Genomic DNA, 16,687 nt, shown 5'->3' with positions numbered 1-16,687 from the left:
ATAGTTTAGTAATTAGATTATGGGGTAAAGAAGTTACACTAGCAAGAAGTGAGTGTAAAAAGTCAAGAGCTTTTAAAGAAGAAATTGTTTGTAGAGTTCACAGCTTTCATTTTAGCATGGCAAAACTTTGCCTGGAATTGCAACTACCTAAGGACAAAGAACAACTGCCAATGACATCCTCAACACTTGGATAACTATAAAACTTGTTTTCTTTTATTGGCCAGGGGTTTTATTTAGATGATTGTTTTTATCTATGACTTATTGGCAGCTGTCATGTTCTGTATGAAGGACAAAGAACTGTTGATTTTGTCCTGTTTATTAGCAGGAAGAGAAATGTCCAGCACCACTGCAAGGAACAGAGGGCCTAATTCTGCTCTCAGTAGAGTGTCTGATTCACTGGAAACAAAACTGGGTCCCAGACAGTTGCAGCTTGAATTATCTTGGTCTTGAAATGTACCGGACGTTATCAGATTCCTGAGGTCCTGATGCTGGGTACAGAACTATTATTAGTGAACATTAATTAAATAGAACTTTAGTTTCTTGGTCTGTCCATTGATGAGAATAAAAGTGCTTTTTATATAAGGTTTAATCCTATTCTCATTCCTAAACACAATGCTTATTTGAGAGTGAGACGTAGGAATAAAGATTAGTTTACATGAACACCACTATCCCACACTTTTGTCAACCAAGGATGTTTTACAATTAAAGCCTTGCTTACTAAGATGTGACAACTTGTATTTGTACTGGCTATCTTCCCCCAACCTTGACTGAGATGGATGGAAAGGATCTATCCAGTACAGCCTACTCTGGTACTGTCCAGATGTTTAACTGAGTAACAGAGCAGGCTCTACTGGATAGATCCTTTCCATCCATCTATCCCCAAGTCAGGCAAGTTAATGCCAAAGTAAATGTTAGAGACAGTTGTAACTCTGGTCGTTCATGTGTATGCATTATGATAGTTTTTCGTTGCATGGTTACATATGGTTTTGAATGTTAATATTATATCATTTTTGCATTCTTGCCTCAGCTATAGAGCATCCTGTGTGATATTCATGACTGTCACGGTCTCTCCTTGTTATGGTATACCCGAAACTGCTGAACAGCAGAGCTACACGTGGATCTCTCTAAGGCTGTGGAAAAAAAACCTGTATACTATCCTATTGCACTGTGGGAGAAGTAGTTATGCTCCTGTAAGGAAAGACATTAACCTAGTGCCGACGAACGAGGGGACCTTAACTGCGACGTTTCCCGGCCATGTCAGCGCTTCGCTCCCCAACCACCGGCACCTCCTTTCCAGGTACTCGTTAGGGTTTGTGTTGTGAGGCTAGCTCTAATTCCGAGAGGGCACTCCCCGCATGCCTAACCCACGGGTGCTGGTGGGCGCACGGGCCCCATGCCAGCCAGCCCCCGCAGACAGAGCAGCTTCCTCCCCCCTCCAGCCCCATGGCTTGCAACCCCCGGCTTTGTTTTCCACCCACCCTTACTGATTGGCTAACCACTTCAAGCCCAACCTCACATTTTTCACCTCCGATTGGCCCAGCCTCCCGCCCATCTTCCCAAGAAGCCCCGCCTTTCTTTTTATTCGCGGCCTCTCCTCCCACGCCTCCCCCCCTCCCTCCCCCAATCTCGGCCCCCTCCTTCCCTCCCCTCTCCCTCCTGCCGTGTAGCGGCGGCTGCTGCGGCTGGCTGACTGGCCCCGCCGCACGGAGGAACCGGCAAGCTCTGCGTGCGCGCGGCGGCGGCGGCGCTGCTGCTGGTGAGGGCGGCGCGGCGCGGCGCAGCGCAGCGCAGCGCAGCCTCCACCCCGGTGCGCACAGTCCCGTAAGCGCGAGCGAGAATGAGAGCCCCAGAGCAGCCACCAGCAGCCGCGCCGCACCAGCCCCCGGCGCAGGACTAGAGCAGGGAGAGACTGAAGGGGGCACAGAGGCAGCGTGAATCCTCTGGCAGACTCCCACTCGCTCGCTCACCTGCCATCCCCATCGCTCCCCCCTCCTCACTCGTTCTCTCCCGTCCCCTCCGCTCCCACTCACACGCTCGCTCCTCTCCTCTCCTCTCCTCCGGCTCACTCTTTCGCTTCCCCTCTCCCCCCTCTGTTCCCCCGTCCCCCTTCTCCTGGCACTGCACTGCAGCTGCTCCTCCGGCCAGTCCCGCCGCCTGCACTTCCCTCCCTCCCTGCTCCCCCACCCCCCCACCCCGGGCCAGACCAACCAGCTCCGGAGCATCCTCGGCACCCCGCACACAGCGCTACCGTCCCTAGGGGGGACCGAGAACGGGACGAACCCCGTGGCCCCCCCCCCCCCCCCCAAGGAAGAGACCATTCTGCTCCTGGCCGCGGCGAACATGATGGCGGCAGCTCCCATCCAGCAGAACGGGACCCACACCGGGGTTCCCATAGACCTGGACCCGCCGGACTCCCGCAAGAGACCGCTCGAAGCGCCCCCCGAAGCCGGCAGCACCAAGAGGACCAACACGGGCGGTGGGTATCTCACCCCAGCACCCACCTTCCCTCCTACCTACCTGCCTCCGCGCACCGTGCCCCGCCGGGAGGCCCTTCCCGGCGGCCGGGGGTGGGTTTGACTGCCCCGGGGAACTCAGCGGGGTGCCGGCAGGATTGTTCAAAGAGGGTGAAAATGGGTAAAAAACGGCAGGCCGGGGGAGGAAGAGCGGGGGCGGGGGGGGTCGGTGAAACGAGTCTTCCGCTGCCGGGACCCGGCTCCCTGCTCTCCCCCCCCGGCCGCGGACGGGGCCGTGCCGCAGGGCCGGGGTCAGGAGGGGAGCGGAAGGCTGCACCCCGGGAGGACTCACTCCCCACCCCGCAGCCCGACACACAGCCACCTCCTGGCCCCGGCCCCGCAGCGCGGCTCGGGCCGGCCGGGGGGAAGCGGCTCTGGGGGCTGCGCTGAGGGCTGCGGTGGGGGGGTTTCGTCCGGCGGGGGGGGGGGGCACCGCTCCCGGGGTGCAGCAGCTTTATAACTTATCATTCATCAAAATGGCGTCGGTTTTCAGCATCTAGCAGGCTTTTGGATTTAATATCATCGGGAGTGGGGGTGCCGCCGCGACCCTGCCGGGGCTGGAGGGGGCACAGGGGGCTCCTGCCGTCCCAGCACCCTCCCGACACGTTGGGGAAAATAAATAAATAATGGCAGGAGGTGGCGAAGGCACTCTCCCCTTTGCCCATCCGCTCGGTCACAAGCTGGATTTAAATCTTGTCCGGTGTTTCCCGTTTCCTTGGCCTCACTTCGTCTGTCAGCGTGACACTGTTGCATTGATTTGGCTTGTTGAGGTTGGGGGGTGTTGGGGTGTGTGTGTGTGTGGGGGGGGGGGAGTTGTCTCTGGTGCGGTGACTTGTTAGTTAACATCCTGCTCTTCCTGGATGAGATGAGTTATAACGGGACTAGCATCTCCTCTATTCATTTGCACTGGAGTCGTCATAACAATGCACCGAGGCAGAGGTGAATTTATTCATCCAATATTAAGAAAAGCAGTCTGTCTATATATAATGTATTGTACCTGTATATAATATAGATGGGGACTGTGGTGTTCCATCAGCGCTATTTGGGATGCTTATACTCTTTCATAGGGAAAGTGAGATGGACCTGGACCTGCTCCTGGTTTTTCTTTTTTTTTTTTAAACAAACTTTATAAAGAACTCTATGATAAAATGTTGAGATTAAATCAAATTGGAGATTATTTTAATTACTGGGGAGAACAGAAGTCCTGAAAATCAAACTGCCCTTATATATCTTTCACTTTTTTCAGATCCAGTTTTCTAAAGATCCTAAGACTTGCTGCTGGATCAGTAATAGAGAAGGGAGCACAGTTGCAAAATGAGACTGGGAAACATTTGTTTCATTCATTGAATGTATTTTCCAGTTCTGATTGTGGATTTTTAATCCAGTGGTGGTGGAAGGATTGGCAATATCTGTTTGATCACTTTTACGTGTATTTAAAATAAGTGACTTAAGCTTTTGATCAGTTGGGAAAAATTCTTCTTAATGTCCTTTAATTAATGAGCTTAAAAGAGATCACTGTCGCCTAAGAAGTGCTAAAGAAATACATCAGGATTACTTAGGCAAGTGTTTCCATCCACACCATGTTGGGTTGTTTTCTTGGCAATGGCTGAAATGCTTGGAAAATAAAATACCATATTTTGGATGGGTTTTTGGTAGGAGACTAGTTGTTTTGCACACTTAAGAAGAATGCAGACAATAGCTAATTGCTGTTCTCATGCATTTGCTAATGTCAAACAAAGAGCCCATCACTATTTACCATTCTTCCTTTTTATTTTAAGCTTTGGCATTTCTGTAGCAGTATTTTTAGGGAGGGATGTGATTTGTCACTATGCACATTTTGTGCGCACTTTTTTTTTAAGGGGTCAGTTTGTTTCATTATACCATGGTAACCACAGCTAGAACTAGAATAATTCTGCCTTCAGAAATACAACTAAATTTTTGTCATTTGTTTTCAGAAAATTAAGGAAAATGTGTAGATTCTTTAATTTCCATAGAGTGAATATGTAAATCTTTTAAAATGGCAAATGCATATTCCATGCACTTCTTATAGAATGATGCAACTGGTTAGATGTATAGTTGTGCACGTATTAATACATTTGTTCAGTTATTTACTGATTTTTCTTTTTTGTGGGCATGGGGGAGAACAAAAGCTTGGTAAACCAAATTAACCTTGCATATCTCAATTTTTCAGAGGATGGCCAGTATTTTCTAAAGGTCCTCATACCTAGTTATGCTGCTGGATCTATAATTGGGAAGGGAGGACAGACAATTGTTCAATTGCAGAAAGAGACTGGGGCGACCATCAAGCTGTCTAAATCCAAAGATTTTTACCCAGGTAGGTGCAAATATTAGCAGATTATTTTTAAATCCCTAGGGAAATGCATACATGATGTGTGTGCTTTATGCATTGAAGAGTAAGCCTGTCAGTGCAATTGGAAAACATTATTGAGCAGAAAAGTACATTACAACATGTTACAGTGAGCATATGGACAGTCTTATTTTAATACGTTTATGGAATTGACAGGGTGTTATCTAATAATTTAGTGGCCATAAAATATGGCTAAAGTTATTTAGAATATTGCTGCAGGAAAATATTTTTGTGAATATATTTTCTGAGCATGTTTTACTACAAGAAAAATCTACTTTTAAAGATCCAACTTTGACAGGTGGCATTAAAAATGGGTGTCTTTCTGAAGTTTTCAGACATCATTGTAAGGCAATTAAGCTAGAATGAGTAAAAATGAGAGGCTGCTTCTTAAAGAATGGGCCATTTACTTTAAATCCATTACGTACCTTCTTTCTGCATCATTGCTTTGTTCACTGGCCCTGGAGTGAAGTAAAGAGGACAAGTGCTACTGCTCTTCAGATGTTTTCTTTAGATTGTGTTTAACATGACTATGAAAGGAAAATCTATTATGTTATGAAAGGAAGTATAATACTTTGGATGAATAAGGAAATAGGTGTGTTCTTGTATGCTGTATTTACACAAACAACATTGAATATTTATATGTACAGAATGCCTGTTTTTGTTGCAGCCTTTTCTCATTTTTGATCAAAATGTTATAAATAGTGAGTCTTGGTCTTGCATAATGATCTGCAGCATTTTGAACTTCTGCAAAATATTTCTGTGGCTCCACATAGAGTTTGACTTTCTAAAGATTAACAAATTAGTATCTAGTAATTGGACTTCTATTGTGAGTAGAAATCCATCTAATTTTTTTGACTGCTACTAATTTACTATATAGCTATCACCAGTGTTCTGGTTTTGCAACTTTGAACTGGGGCTAGTAATTCAGTGCCAAGGTGTCTAGATATTGTTGATATTTGTTTTCTGTAGAGAAGACAATGCTGTTTTGCATTTGGTGTGCTAATTCAGCGAGATGACTGAATTTTCTAAAACAGCAAAGACAGCTGGCATGAGTGTAAGCAGAGCATGAGCATTTGGAGTATTTCAGTTTCCTGTCCACTCTGTTTCACTGTTGAGCAAAAGTGGATCATTTATTCTGTATGGAAAGATTGTAATTATTTTGAAATTGTCATTTTGATATGGAAATTGAAAATACACCTGTTTTTCTGCCCTGTGGGTACAATTTTTAGAGTTCTAATGTACTAGCACAATTAAAAGGACAAGTTTAGATTTGCTATGAAATGAAATAGTTGTATAATTGCAATCCATTGTCTTTCAGAAACTTTTTTTTTTCCCTTTACTCTTTTGCCTTAGGAAAGTTTTGGTAATACAGTTCTTATATTCTGAAAGGTGTACTAGGGTGAAAAAATCAGTGTAGAATTGTGAAAACTCTTGGTAAAAATAAAAGCATTCAAAAGAGCCTGATTGCGGAATTAATAACGTAATTTGGGAAAAGAACTGCAATGGTAAATTAAATTCACTGTCAATAGATGAAAATGAAATAGATTCTTTGCATTATACATGAGGTGGTATCAGATGTGCAAGGATCTTAGAGAAAATTGGTGTTTATGAAAGATATTCCAAATACTAAATTATATGCCTTTTCATTTGACTATAGTTGATTTATAGTGAGTTGGAAAGGATGCACCAAAGATTATATCTTTTGTTCAGTACTCTAACATAGTTATTTTTTTTCTTTTATGATTAAATCAGAATTACATACTTTTTTGTTCTATAAATTGTGCAGATACAGCAGTATCAGCAAGAGTGTCCTTTGAAAATTAAAAATTAGGCAAGCCAGAGTGAGATGAATAAAAAATTGTTTAATGTTTCTGTGACGTAAACAGATTCTCTCTGAAGGAAATACCAAGAGAAGACTTGATACAGTCTTCTCTTTTTACTAGCTATAGATCAATCTCCGGTTAGACATTATGCATTCTGTATTATATGTGCAGCCACATTGAAGGTCATTTAGCAAATTAATGATTTAAACATAACTTAGAATGGACTGTTACTTGCTACAGCATGGACAGATGTGAAAAATGGATTCCCTTCTGGATCTTGTTAGTCTTTCTGTTTGCATTTGACCACGAGCCTGTGGAATTTTCTGAGGTCCTGGCATACTCCAAGCTGATGACATTTTTGGGTTTCTTCCAGCCCTTCTTACTCATAGCATGAGGGGAAAAAAACCTTGCTAATCTCAGACTAGTCCAGAATTTAGGGCTTTGATTCATATTATTGAAGAATTTCTTATAGACGTATAAAGTATCTGAAAACCTACTTGTGTGTATATATTTTAATTAATATGTTGACTAATTTATATCTGTAGTTACATTAAATATCTATTTTGCAAACACTACATTTGTGAGGTTGCTGTTAAACTTAAATTTTAGTGGGGAAGGAGAGAAGTAACTGAAAGGGAAAGTTCAGCGCAGCTTTTTAAGTGGTGGTTGGAAGGGAGAAGGATTGGTTTATTAAAGTCACGAGTGCTTCACTGATCTAATGGCTTCTTATGGTACAGGTATTCAGTATACAGAGTAAGTTTGTCAAGATAATTTTTATTTTTGTGCTTCAGAAAAATAACTCTTTACAGTAGCTTTAGAATTCAGCAGATAAATCTAAGAGGTTGAAAGGAAGCATGTATTTGTAAAGTATTTCTTTAATAAAAAGGCTTTAGTTCAACAAGGTAAAAGGCAATTCATGGATATTTATTAACAGGTGTGTATTTTTTTGTATCATATTAACAAGCTTTTTTTTAGTAAATCCTATTTCTCTTGCTGTTGCAAAACACTTTCCCTCTAGATTATAAATTAACTTTTTAAAAATTTTATTGACCCAAACAATTTATTTAGAGTATATTTTATCTATGAATCATTTCTATTCAGATTGTCCACCTAAACTAGTAGATCTAAAATGAAATTGGCTAACAGTATGCTATTTTAAAAATGTGGGAGTTGTATTTTCTGTTACAAGATTCCAGTCTTATTTATTTTTTGCGAAGTGGCTTCTAACTCAAAATTTAAAATATTCTTATTGTCATGATACTAATTATTAATGATAAAGTAAAACTGTTGAAGGTTGTTGCCATGAAAACTTGGGGTTTTGTGTGCACTTAAATTTTGCATAGTGTAAAAAGAGAACCACAAAGTGATGCTTTCTTCTGTTTGAACTCATTGTTTTATCCGGTGCTCCATTTTCCAGAAATATAAAGACTACTGGCCTGAAAACAACTCTAGGTATATCTGTTCCTTCTTGTTTTCCTAACCCATTGCAAGTGAATGTCTTTACTCTTTATTATGTAAAATTATATAATCACATTGTATATCTTGCAACAGGATCTTTCCTAGCTTAAGAAGCTTAGTGAATTTGAATTTGGGTGAATTTGAGCTGTTGATAGTTTTTCAAGTATGTTATAATATACTAATTGAAATATATTAGAATATCGATAAAATGATATGACGATTAAATGGGGATAAGATATTTTATTAGTCTTAATAGATTAGCTGCTTTATATTTTATGAAAGACAAAATTCTAATAGGGTAGTCCTCAAACTTGGTATGGTACACCAAGGTGGAAATTTTTTTTCCGTACAATCAAAATGTACACTTAACAAAAGAGAAAGTATACAAAACATATTTTGTGTGTGATTATCCAATTTTGTTTGTACTAAAAGGATTGTTTTAGGTATTCATCTTGTATGTGAAAATGAGATTAAAAATAATGCATTATTTAGATCATTTCATAGCTATCTTTTTTGTGACTGTCCTCTGAAAAGTATTATCTGTTGACTCTTAAAACCTTGACAGTGAAATGAGTGTGAAATACTCAGCTTTATTGAACATTTAAATTGAATACATCTAGCTTCATTACTCATATTACATTGTGTTAGGCAGGGTGAAGGCATAGTACATCAAGCTTATTTCACCACTCCCCCCCCATCATCATATAATAAAGGAGGTGTAACATTTTTAACTTCTAGAAACTAGTCAGTTCTCATTGGAAAAATACATCTAACTCCTTCAAAAAAACAAAAATATAACTGCACATAGTTTACTTTTGATTATATTAGTATTAAAATTCTAAATGAGGAGAGAACTTTATTTCTTAAAACTAGAGAATAGAATTATAGGGATTAGAAAAATAGTTCAGCTTGTTATCATATTCCTGGAAGATGGCTTGTAGCATATTGGGGGACTAATGTAAATAATGTTTTTATTCCCTGATATTTGAGAATTTTATCACAGATTTCTGAGATGCTGTCAATGGGGAAGTAAGGACTTTGTAAATATAAATGAATCTAAGGCTTGACCAGCTATATTGTAGACTCTTACTCATGTGAGACATCCTATTTACAACAATAGAACTGCATGCATAAGGATTACTCATGTAAGTAAGGGTTTCTAGGATAGAGCTCTTACAGCTGTGTAGATTTACAGACTAGCTGTAGTTTCTTAGCTTTTTACTAGTAAAAAGCCAAGGGTTGATTGCCAGCTGTTCAGAGAGAGAATTCTTAATAGGACAGCTGTCAGTTGCCTGGTTACTGGGACAGAATTAAAAAAAAAAAAAAAAAAAAAAACTTCCTAACTGAACGGTCCTTAATATTTTACATTCAAAAGGAAACTGCAGAGAAATGTATACACTCACTATGTTCTAGAGATAGTTGTACATCTAGCTCCCCTTGTGCATGTATTATTTACTAATTTTCCCCTCATTTGGAAGAGGATTACAGTAGATTTAATGAGTTCATGTTCTGTGGGTGTTGTGTATCTAATTCTTTTCTAAGAAAAGGGTTTTATTTGTTTTTCCGTATTAGCTAAATAGGTCTTTGGTGGACTTTTTATTGAATTGAGTGACTTTGCAATTTCAAAAATACTAAAAAGGAAAAGTGAAAGCAAGTTACAATTAGACTTTTGTGCTGCGTTGAAATGGCTAGCTAACTCTTAACAATATTACTCATACAAATCTGTTACATGAAATAAAAATAGCAGAATAATGAACAAAAGTATAAGATCAGCCCAGGGAAATATGTAAAAACACCTCTAACTTTATTCTTGTTTAATATGTGACAGAACTTCTCAGTCAGAGAATGTTTTATAGTTTAGAAGTAGATTAAAGGGTTTCTAGTGACATATACTGTACTTGTTTTTTTCAGAGTTAAGTTACGTGTAAATTGAATGAATACAGCATAAACCTATGTTTTGCACCCTCATTATGGGGCACTGCAGAATCTGGGGAAAAAATCACTTAAGAAAAATAACATAATTTTGTAGAAAGGGGACAATGTCTAAACTATTTTCCCCACTTTTCCTCCTTGCACACAGTACAAAACTGCCATATAGCATTTCAAATGGTTGTTTGTAGGGGCAATATCAATGTACTAATCTATGGTCTACATTCTGAAGTCTTGGAGTTAAAATAAATATATATAAAAAAAATCACTCTCCAAACCACAATTCAATTTTCTTAAAATAATCTTCTCCCCTCAACCTCTATAATATGAGAAATATGTTATTTTTAAATGGAGATAAATCTTGAATACATTAATGAAAAAGGAATTGTAACAGGACCTTACTGACCTTGAATCTTCACTAATTAATATTGTGGATATCAGTGTTCTCAGCTGTAGTTAACCACAAAATTTAGTTTCACTTATTTTCAATGGCGAGCATCGCAAAAAGCTCAGCTTTAAGTTGTCAGACTGCATCTTTTAGAAATAGAACTTGTGGGGGGGATTGGGAGGAGGGATTGTTGTCTGGTTGTCTTCTCATTTCCATCTTTGGATACCATTCTAGTATGAAGTGAAACAACATCTGTAGAGATCTGACTGACAAACATCTCTCTGGGACTCATCATTGCAGCTTGCAGCAGGTGCACGCTGCTTTGTAGTCCTTCTCAAAAAGAAGTTAGCTTGTTTTTAACATTTATCAGTAGACCAGTGGGAGTGAATGACTTGGTAAAGAGTGTGGTGGTTGTCAGTTGTCCGGTGCTGGAATGCTGCAGGTAATTGGGCTAGACTGGTGGGAACTGTGGCAGTGTGCTTCTCACGTTGCACTGCAGCTGCTGTTGATCTTAATTAATCTGACCCTCTGAGGCTGCAGTGTCATGGTATAAAACAGAATACATACCAGTTTTTCAAGTCCTTCTTATTGATGATTGTGTGTAGGTGGGCCTTTTTGGTTTCAGAGTTGGATTTGTTAGATAATAGTGTAAAATGTTGACATACTGTTTTTAAAGCTGTAATTAATAGATTTGTAAACAGGAAAATCTTTGAACTAATAAAGCTGATAACTATGATTTTTTAATAAATTGCCAGTATAGTAGACTTAACAAAAACATTCTTGTTGCAGAATAAAAACAGAAGTGCAGTTGTGTATAAATAAAATAGCCGTATTGTCCAGACAAGTTGGGTGGGAGACAGGGAAATATGAGAATTAAAAATAAACAAATATTTAATGGAAAATTAACTTCAGAATTGTACTGTACTTTGAATGATCCATTTATTTGTGTACTTAAAATTCCTTCCTGATCTATTGTAAAATATTTATGCAATGGGGTATGTTAAATGCATGCTTTGATTTGTTTCACTCTAATTTTATATATAGCATTTTCTTTACATATTTTTAGTATATCATGTTAAACTGAAATTTAGTAATTTGTTGTCTGAATAAACTTTAAGTCTGTGATTTCAGTTTTTTAGTATTAGTCTTATTTTCCGTTGAGACTAACAGCACCTCCTCTTTGCCTTTGTAGCAGAGCTGTGGGGAAATTACATCAAGTTCCTTATGTATGCTTTCTATTACTCCAACACAGAAATATCTAAATAATGTTGAGCTGAGAGGCCTTTTAAATGTCAGATCACTGGTTAATAAGGCTCTGCTCCTTTCCATTGTTTTTGTTTTCTTTATACACAGTTAATACTAATCTTGTAAACTTTATGCTTCCTAATTTCAGATTGTTATTATTCAGTGGTTTATAAGGACTAGATTGCTTTTGTTTTTTCATTTAAAGGAAAACGTTGTTGGAGTACCATTTTTTTTTAAACCTTCACTTTTGGTATTACCAGTTTCTAATAGTAAACAGAAAACATATTTTGTCAACCATCTAAATTCAATATCTATTATTGAATTAACTTGCTATTTTCCTAACATCTTCAGTAATTAAATGTGGCTACATTTTTATAGTGAGGGTTACTTGATATGGAATATTCTTGCTCAGGAATATTTTTAAGAACTAAATTCCTTTTGAAAATACATGGTTGCCCCTTTATAATGATAATTTAGGGGCAACATTTTGGGACTGGTATAAAAGTCTGTTTCCAGTTGGAAGATTACTGATGATATGACTTTTTTTCTTTTCAATATGCATTTATCAGTTACATGCAGTATTTCATCTGTAAAGAATCTTGACTCTGGTAAAATTTTTGAGGCTATATGCCCAGTATAGCTCTTGCAAGTAGTGCTTATGTGATTCAGGGACCAGGGTAATTATCATATGTTGGCACTCCGTGAAAATACAAATACTGAGTCCTCAAAGATTTGAGGATCCCTCAGATTGCTCCAAGTGAGGAAGAGAAATGGTCTGCAAGTGTGATCGTTCACTGTCATATTTAGAAGTAACTTTTGGTTATAAGGAAGCCTAATATTCAGACAGAAATTTGTCTGGTGTTATAGATTTTCATTGTGGAAAGACTAAACATCTGTTTTCCATCATTGATCTGTTACTGCATCCTGCAGGGCCTGTCATCTCAGCATTGACAGGATCAGATGAAAAATCCAATCAATGTTTTGACATTTTTTGAGAATCACTAAGGTAAGATCATTTGTTATGCAGAACTAAAATTATATTTATGGCCACTGATAATATTTCACCAGTTGAAGTCCTTGTGTTGTCACTCATTAATTAAATTAGTACACAGAGATCTTCTTTGTGTCCCTTTATTCTCATTTAAAAGCACTCCTTTTGTGCCTGGTTCAGTGACATTTACTGCACCTGTGATTTTCCTCATAACTAGCTTTCCAAATTCAGGACCTCCCAACACCATTCCCACCCTTTCTTTAGAGTTGCTCCTATTTGCCTGGATCAAGAAGAATATTATGTGCCCCCAGAGTTCTTGGAAAATACTTGTTTTAAAAAAATTACCCACTAGTGACTCCAGTTCTTTTGAAGATTCTTTATTGACAGTGTAGGAGACTGGAGTGGTTTTTTTCTATAGAACTAGGTAAAGCGGAGCCAGCAGAAAAAGTATCCTTCCTATCACCTCACTGATGTGATTTTACTCTTATCCACAGATATTTGGTAAAAAGGTACTAGTAGCTACAAGAATGTGTTGATTTATTTCTATATGATTACATAGGTTGTGAACTGAAGCACTAGAAAGTTAGAAAATGCCAGTCTTATGATTGCCCATTCAACTTTAATTCTGCTCCCTTTGTGCATCCAATGTTTGACTTGAACGAGTCACTTCTATGTCTGGGGGGAATAGGATGTGAACATATAATTAGACTGTATCATAATGCCATGGTTCTCAAACTTATTTTATTGCACCCCCCCCTCTTTGTTCTGTAGTATTTTATGCCTTCTCACCTCCGGGTGCCCAGCTAGCAGCTGCCAGTCTCTGGCTGCCCAGCTTTGAATTAGAGCAGAGAACGGCTGCTGCTGGAGGGGTGCCCAGCTCTGAAGGCAGCACCGCCGCCAGTAGCAGCACAGAAGTAAGGGTGGCAATACCATACCACCCTTAGTTCTCTCAATGTGTGCAGTAAGTGGTTTTTTTTCCTTTTTTTCCCTAAAGCATCTCAGCGCCCCCCCCCCCCGCCTGTCCCCAAATACATTTTGTACCCCCCAGTTTGAGAACCTCTGGCATACGCATATGCATAAGGAGGGAGAATTAAGGTTATGCAGGCAACCATAAATCTGGTATGTTCTGTCTTTTGAGTCATAACTTGAAACACTTTTCTTCTAACAGTTTTACATAATTTCTTAGCTTTTTTTTTTAATAGGAAAAAAGTTAAAACAAATTCTGTAGTAGGTATCATTAACAGAGTGTGAACTCTGAACCTTCAGCACTATAGAACAGACTTCTGCTATTTGAACTTCAGAACTGCTATGATATCTAGCATCAGAAGACTGTTATTCCAGAGGTGGTATAGCCACCATTTCCTGAGTGGCTGGGAGGATTTTGCGGGGAACATCTAACCTATGTGGTACCCCCAGGAAGGGGAGGAATGGGAGGCTGGGACCATCTTCCGGATCCAGCCCAGCTTAACTCTCTTCTCCACTCTGTCTATAGGTGCTCTGGGAGGTCCCATGCCTTCCCAGTACACTATGTGGTTTTGGCAACTGTCTTTGATGACAGCATGCTTATATTCAGTTATTCTGGCATGCTACCAACATTTTCCTGAGGAACATGACCGAAGGAAAATGGCAATTTAATTTTTTAATTTATAACTCAGTTGAACCTGAATGGAATTTCACAGGACAAAGAAGAAAGCATCTTCAGCTTTCTCTTTGCTGAATTTTCATGGCCTGCTACAAATAATGGAGGTACTGGATCTTCCAAAAACAGTTACAAGAATCTTTTATAATGAAAAGTGGTACACACGCTTCTATATTTAGATTGCCTATTATTGTTAAAGCAGTGCAAGTATTAGATGAGTAGTTGGGCACTTATAACTATAAAGAAAGTGATATTCTTGAAATATCTAGATTGCAAAGTCAAAAGTTAAGAAATGCTAGACATATATTTCTTCAGGTACACCAGTTTTTCCTTAGATTTTTAATATTGCGGGTGCCTATCTAGTATTTGCACTGCTTTTATGTTAATTAAAATGCACAGTATCCAATATAATAGACTACCTTACAGTTCTATAATACATGCCCAGACAATCAAAATAATGGATAAAATTCTCTTTCCTCCCTCCTATTTATCCTCCGATACCTTCCCAAATGCTCAGGGAAAAGAGATAGAACTTGTCAGTGTGTTCAGTAGACTAACAGATCTGGAATTTGATATACCAAGTGGGAAAATGTGTTTCAGAGTTTAAGGGCCTTACTGGAGAATTCATGGGCAAACAGCTTTCTCTCATTGAACTTGAGAGAGTTTCAGCTTAATTGTATTTCCTGATTGCAACTTACAGTAAGATATATAGAGAGAGGCAGCCTCTCACATAACTGGATCGTATATCGTTTAGGGCATTATAGGTTAAAATCAACACAATGACCTCTATTCAGTAATCCATGCGCAGTGATTTCAACTACAGAGCACTGATCTTATGTTCCATGTTCTGCACTAGCTTTAGTTATCGGCTTTCTTAAAATCTATCTCTAGGTAGAGTGCATTATAATAGTCTTGTCCTGAGTAGACAGGTGATAGTAGTAAGTTATACTCCTAACTAATTAGCTCATTTTGGCTAAGGTCTTAAAACAACAGTTGACTACACATGTTGGTGACTGGTGTCACTTTTCTTGTTTCTATATTGACCATTTGAATGTCAAACTCAATAGATGCACATCTTTTACTATTTGAAAAATGTTTAGGTCGTGCTGTTAGAAAACAGCTTACAGTTTTGTTCCTACAATTAACTTTGGGTGTCAATGGTAGGATTTCTGATTTGTGAGCCTGATACATAAGATGAACATATAATGGTAGCATCTCCATCCTGAGATTCTTTATAGGCACAGTCTGCAAAAGTGGAGAAGGTTGAGGCCTTGTATATTTATCTCCTCCCTGCCTCTTCCCCCCTCCTGTCTCCCCCCCCCCCAAAAAAAAAAAAAAAAAAAAAAATCCAAACAAACCAAAACTGGGTCCTTAGTTGTTTTGGTGTTTTGCTTTACTTGCTCTTGTTTGATTGAGAAGCATGTCCATAGGTAGCTGTAGACTAAGATTACCTATTTTATTTATTGGTTTCTCAAGTAAACTGACTTTCAAGCTTCAGCTTGTGCAAAACACTGCTGATAGTGTTATATTATGGAGAGCATCATGAGCGCACATGTATCTCTGTATTAGCTGCCTGAAGACCACTGATTTTAGAATTTGGCTTTGGACCTGCATGCCTAGTAATTACATGGATACTGAGTGTTTCAGAGTGCAAAGTTTTAACAGCGAGAGCAATAAACCAATAGAACAGTTTGTCAAGGGATATGGCAAATTCTTTATCACTTGGTCTTTAAATCAAAATTGAATGTCTTTCTAAGAGATGTGTTAGCCCCACCAGAAGTTATGGGTGTGATATGAGAATTGGTGGATGAAATTTTGTAATCTCTGTTATGTAGGAGATCAGACTAGATGATGGTCCCTCTGGCCTTATCTATGAATTTCTCTGTTATTAATATCTTAATGGATTTTTATTCTTAGAATCTAATGTAAAACTTTGACTCCAAAAATTGGGATGTGTGTGATCAAGAGAGCTAGAAAACTCTAGTTACTGGTAACTAATAATGTTAAAGATGTCTTCCAGGCTTCACTTTCAAAGAAACCCTTTTTTGTTAGTTCCATGCACTATGAAACAATCATGAAGTTTGGGGTATTTTTTTCACTTGCTCAATAACTGTGGAGTGTATTTTCTTATTTCTTCATGGGAGTTAGCAATCAGGCCTGTTCTAAAAAGACTGTGTGTGTCTGTGTGTGTGTAAGTATTAACTGTAGCCTATACAGCAATGTGTCTCTGAGATCTCTGTGACACAGTTTAGGGTGGCAGCAAGCCGGTCCCTGGTATCATAAAGGTTGAGAAACACTGCTATAGAGGGAGTAAGGCTTCTTACAAAAAGAAA

At 39.1% G+C, this 16,687-nt stretch overlaps 1 protein-coding gene across 3 annotated transcripts in view; it reads left to right on the top strand.

Annotated features, from left to right (window-relative positions):
• Positions 1-1,648: 1,648 nt before the first annotated feature.
• NOVA1 (NOVA alternative splicing regulator 1) overlaps positions 1,649-16,687 on the top strand; it is a 222,919-nt gene continuing 207,880 nt past the window's right edge. For 2 of the 3 annotated variants that reach the window (XM_067558078.1, XM_067558077.1), the window contains exons 1-2: positions 1,649-2,476; positions 4,705-4,848. In XM_067558078.1, coding sequence (XP_067414179.1) covers positions 2,341-2,476; positions 4,705-4,848 — 280 coding nt within the window. In that variant the 5' untranslated portion in view covers positions 1,649-2,340. Of the gene's footprint in view, positions 2,477-3,352; positions 3,453-4,704; positions 4,849-16,687 lie in introns of those variants that run through there. The other variant, XM_067558079.1, reaches the window with a different exon arrangement.

The sequence above is a fragment of the Emydura macquarii genome, unplaced genomic scaffold, assembly GCF_026122565.2.
Source record: "Emydura macquarii macquarii isolate MOO-44397 ecotype Brisbane River unplaced genomic scaffold, CSIRO-AGI_Emac_v2 contig_1876, whole genome shotgun sequence".
NCBI classification, from domain to species: domain Eukaryota; kingdom Metazoa; phylum Chordata; order Testudines; family Chelidae; genus Emydura; species Emydura macquarii.
The sequence above is the reverse complement of the archived record's forward strand: the minus strand, read 5'-3'. Positions and strand labels throughout refer to the sequence as shown.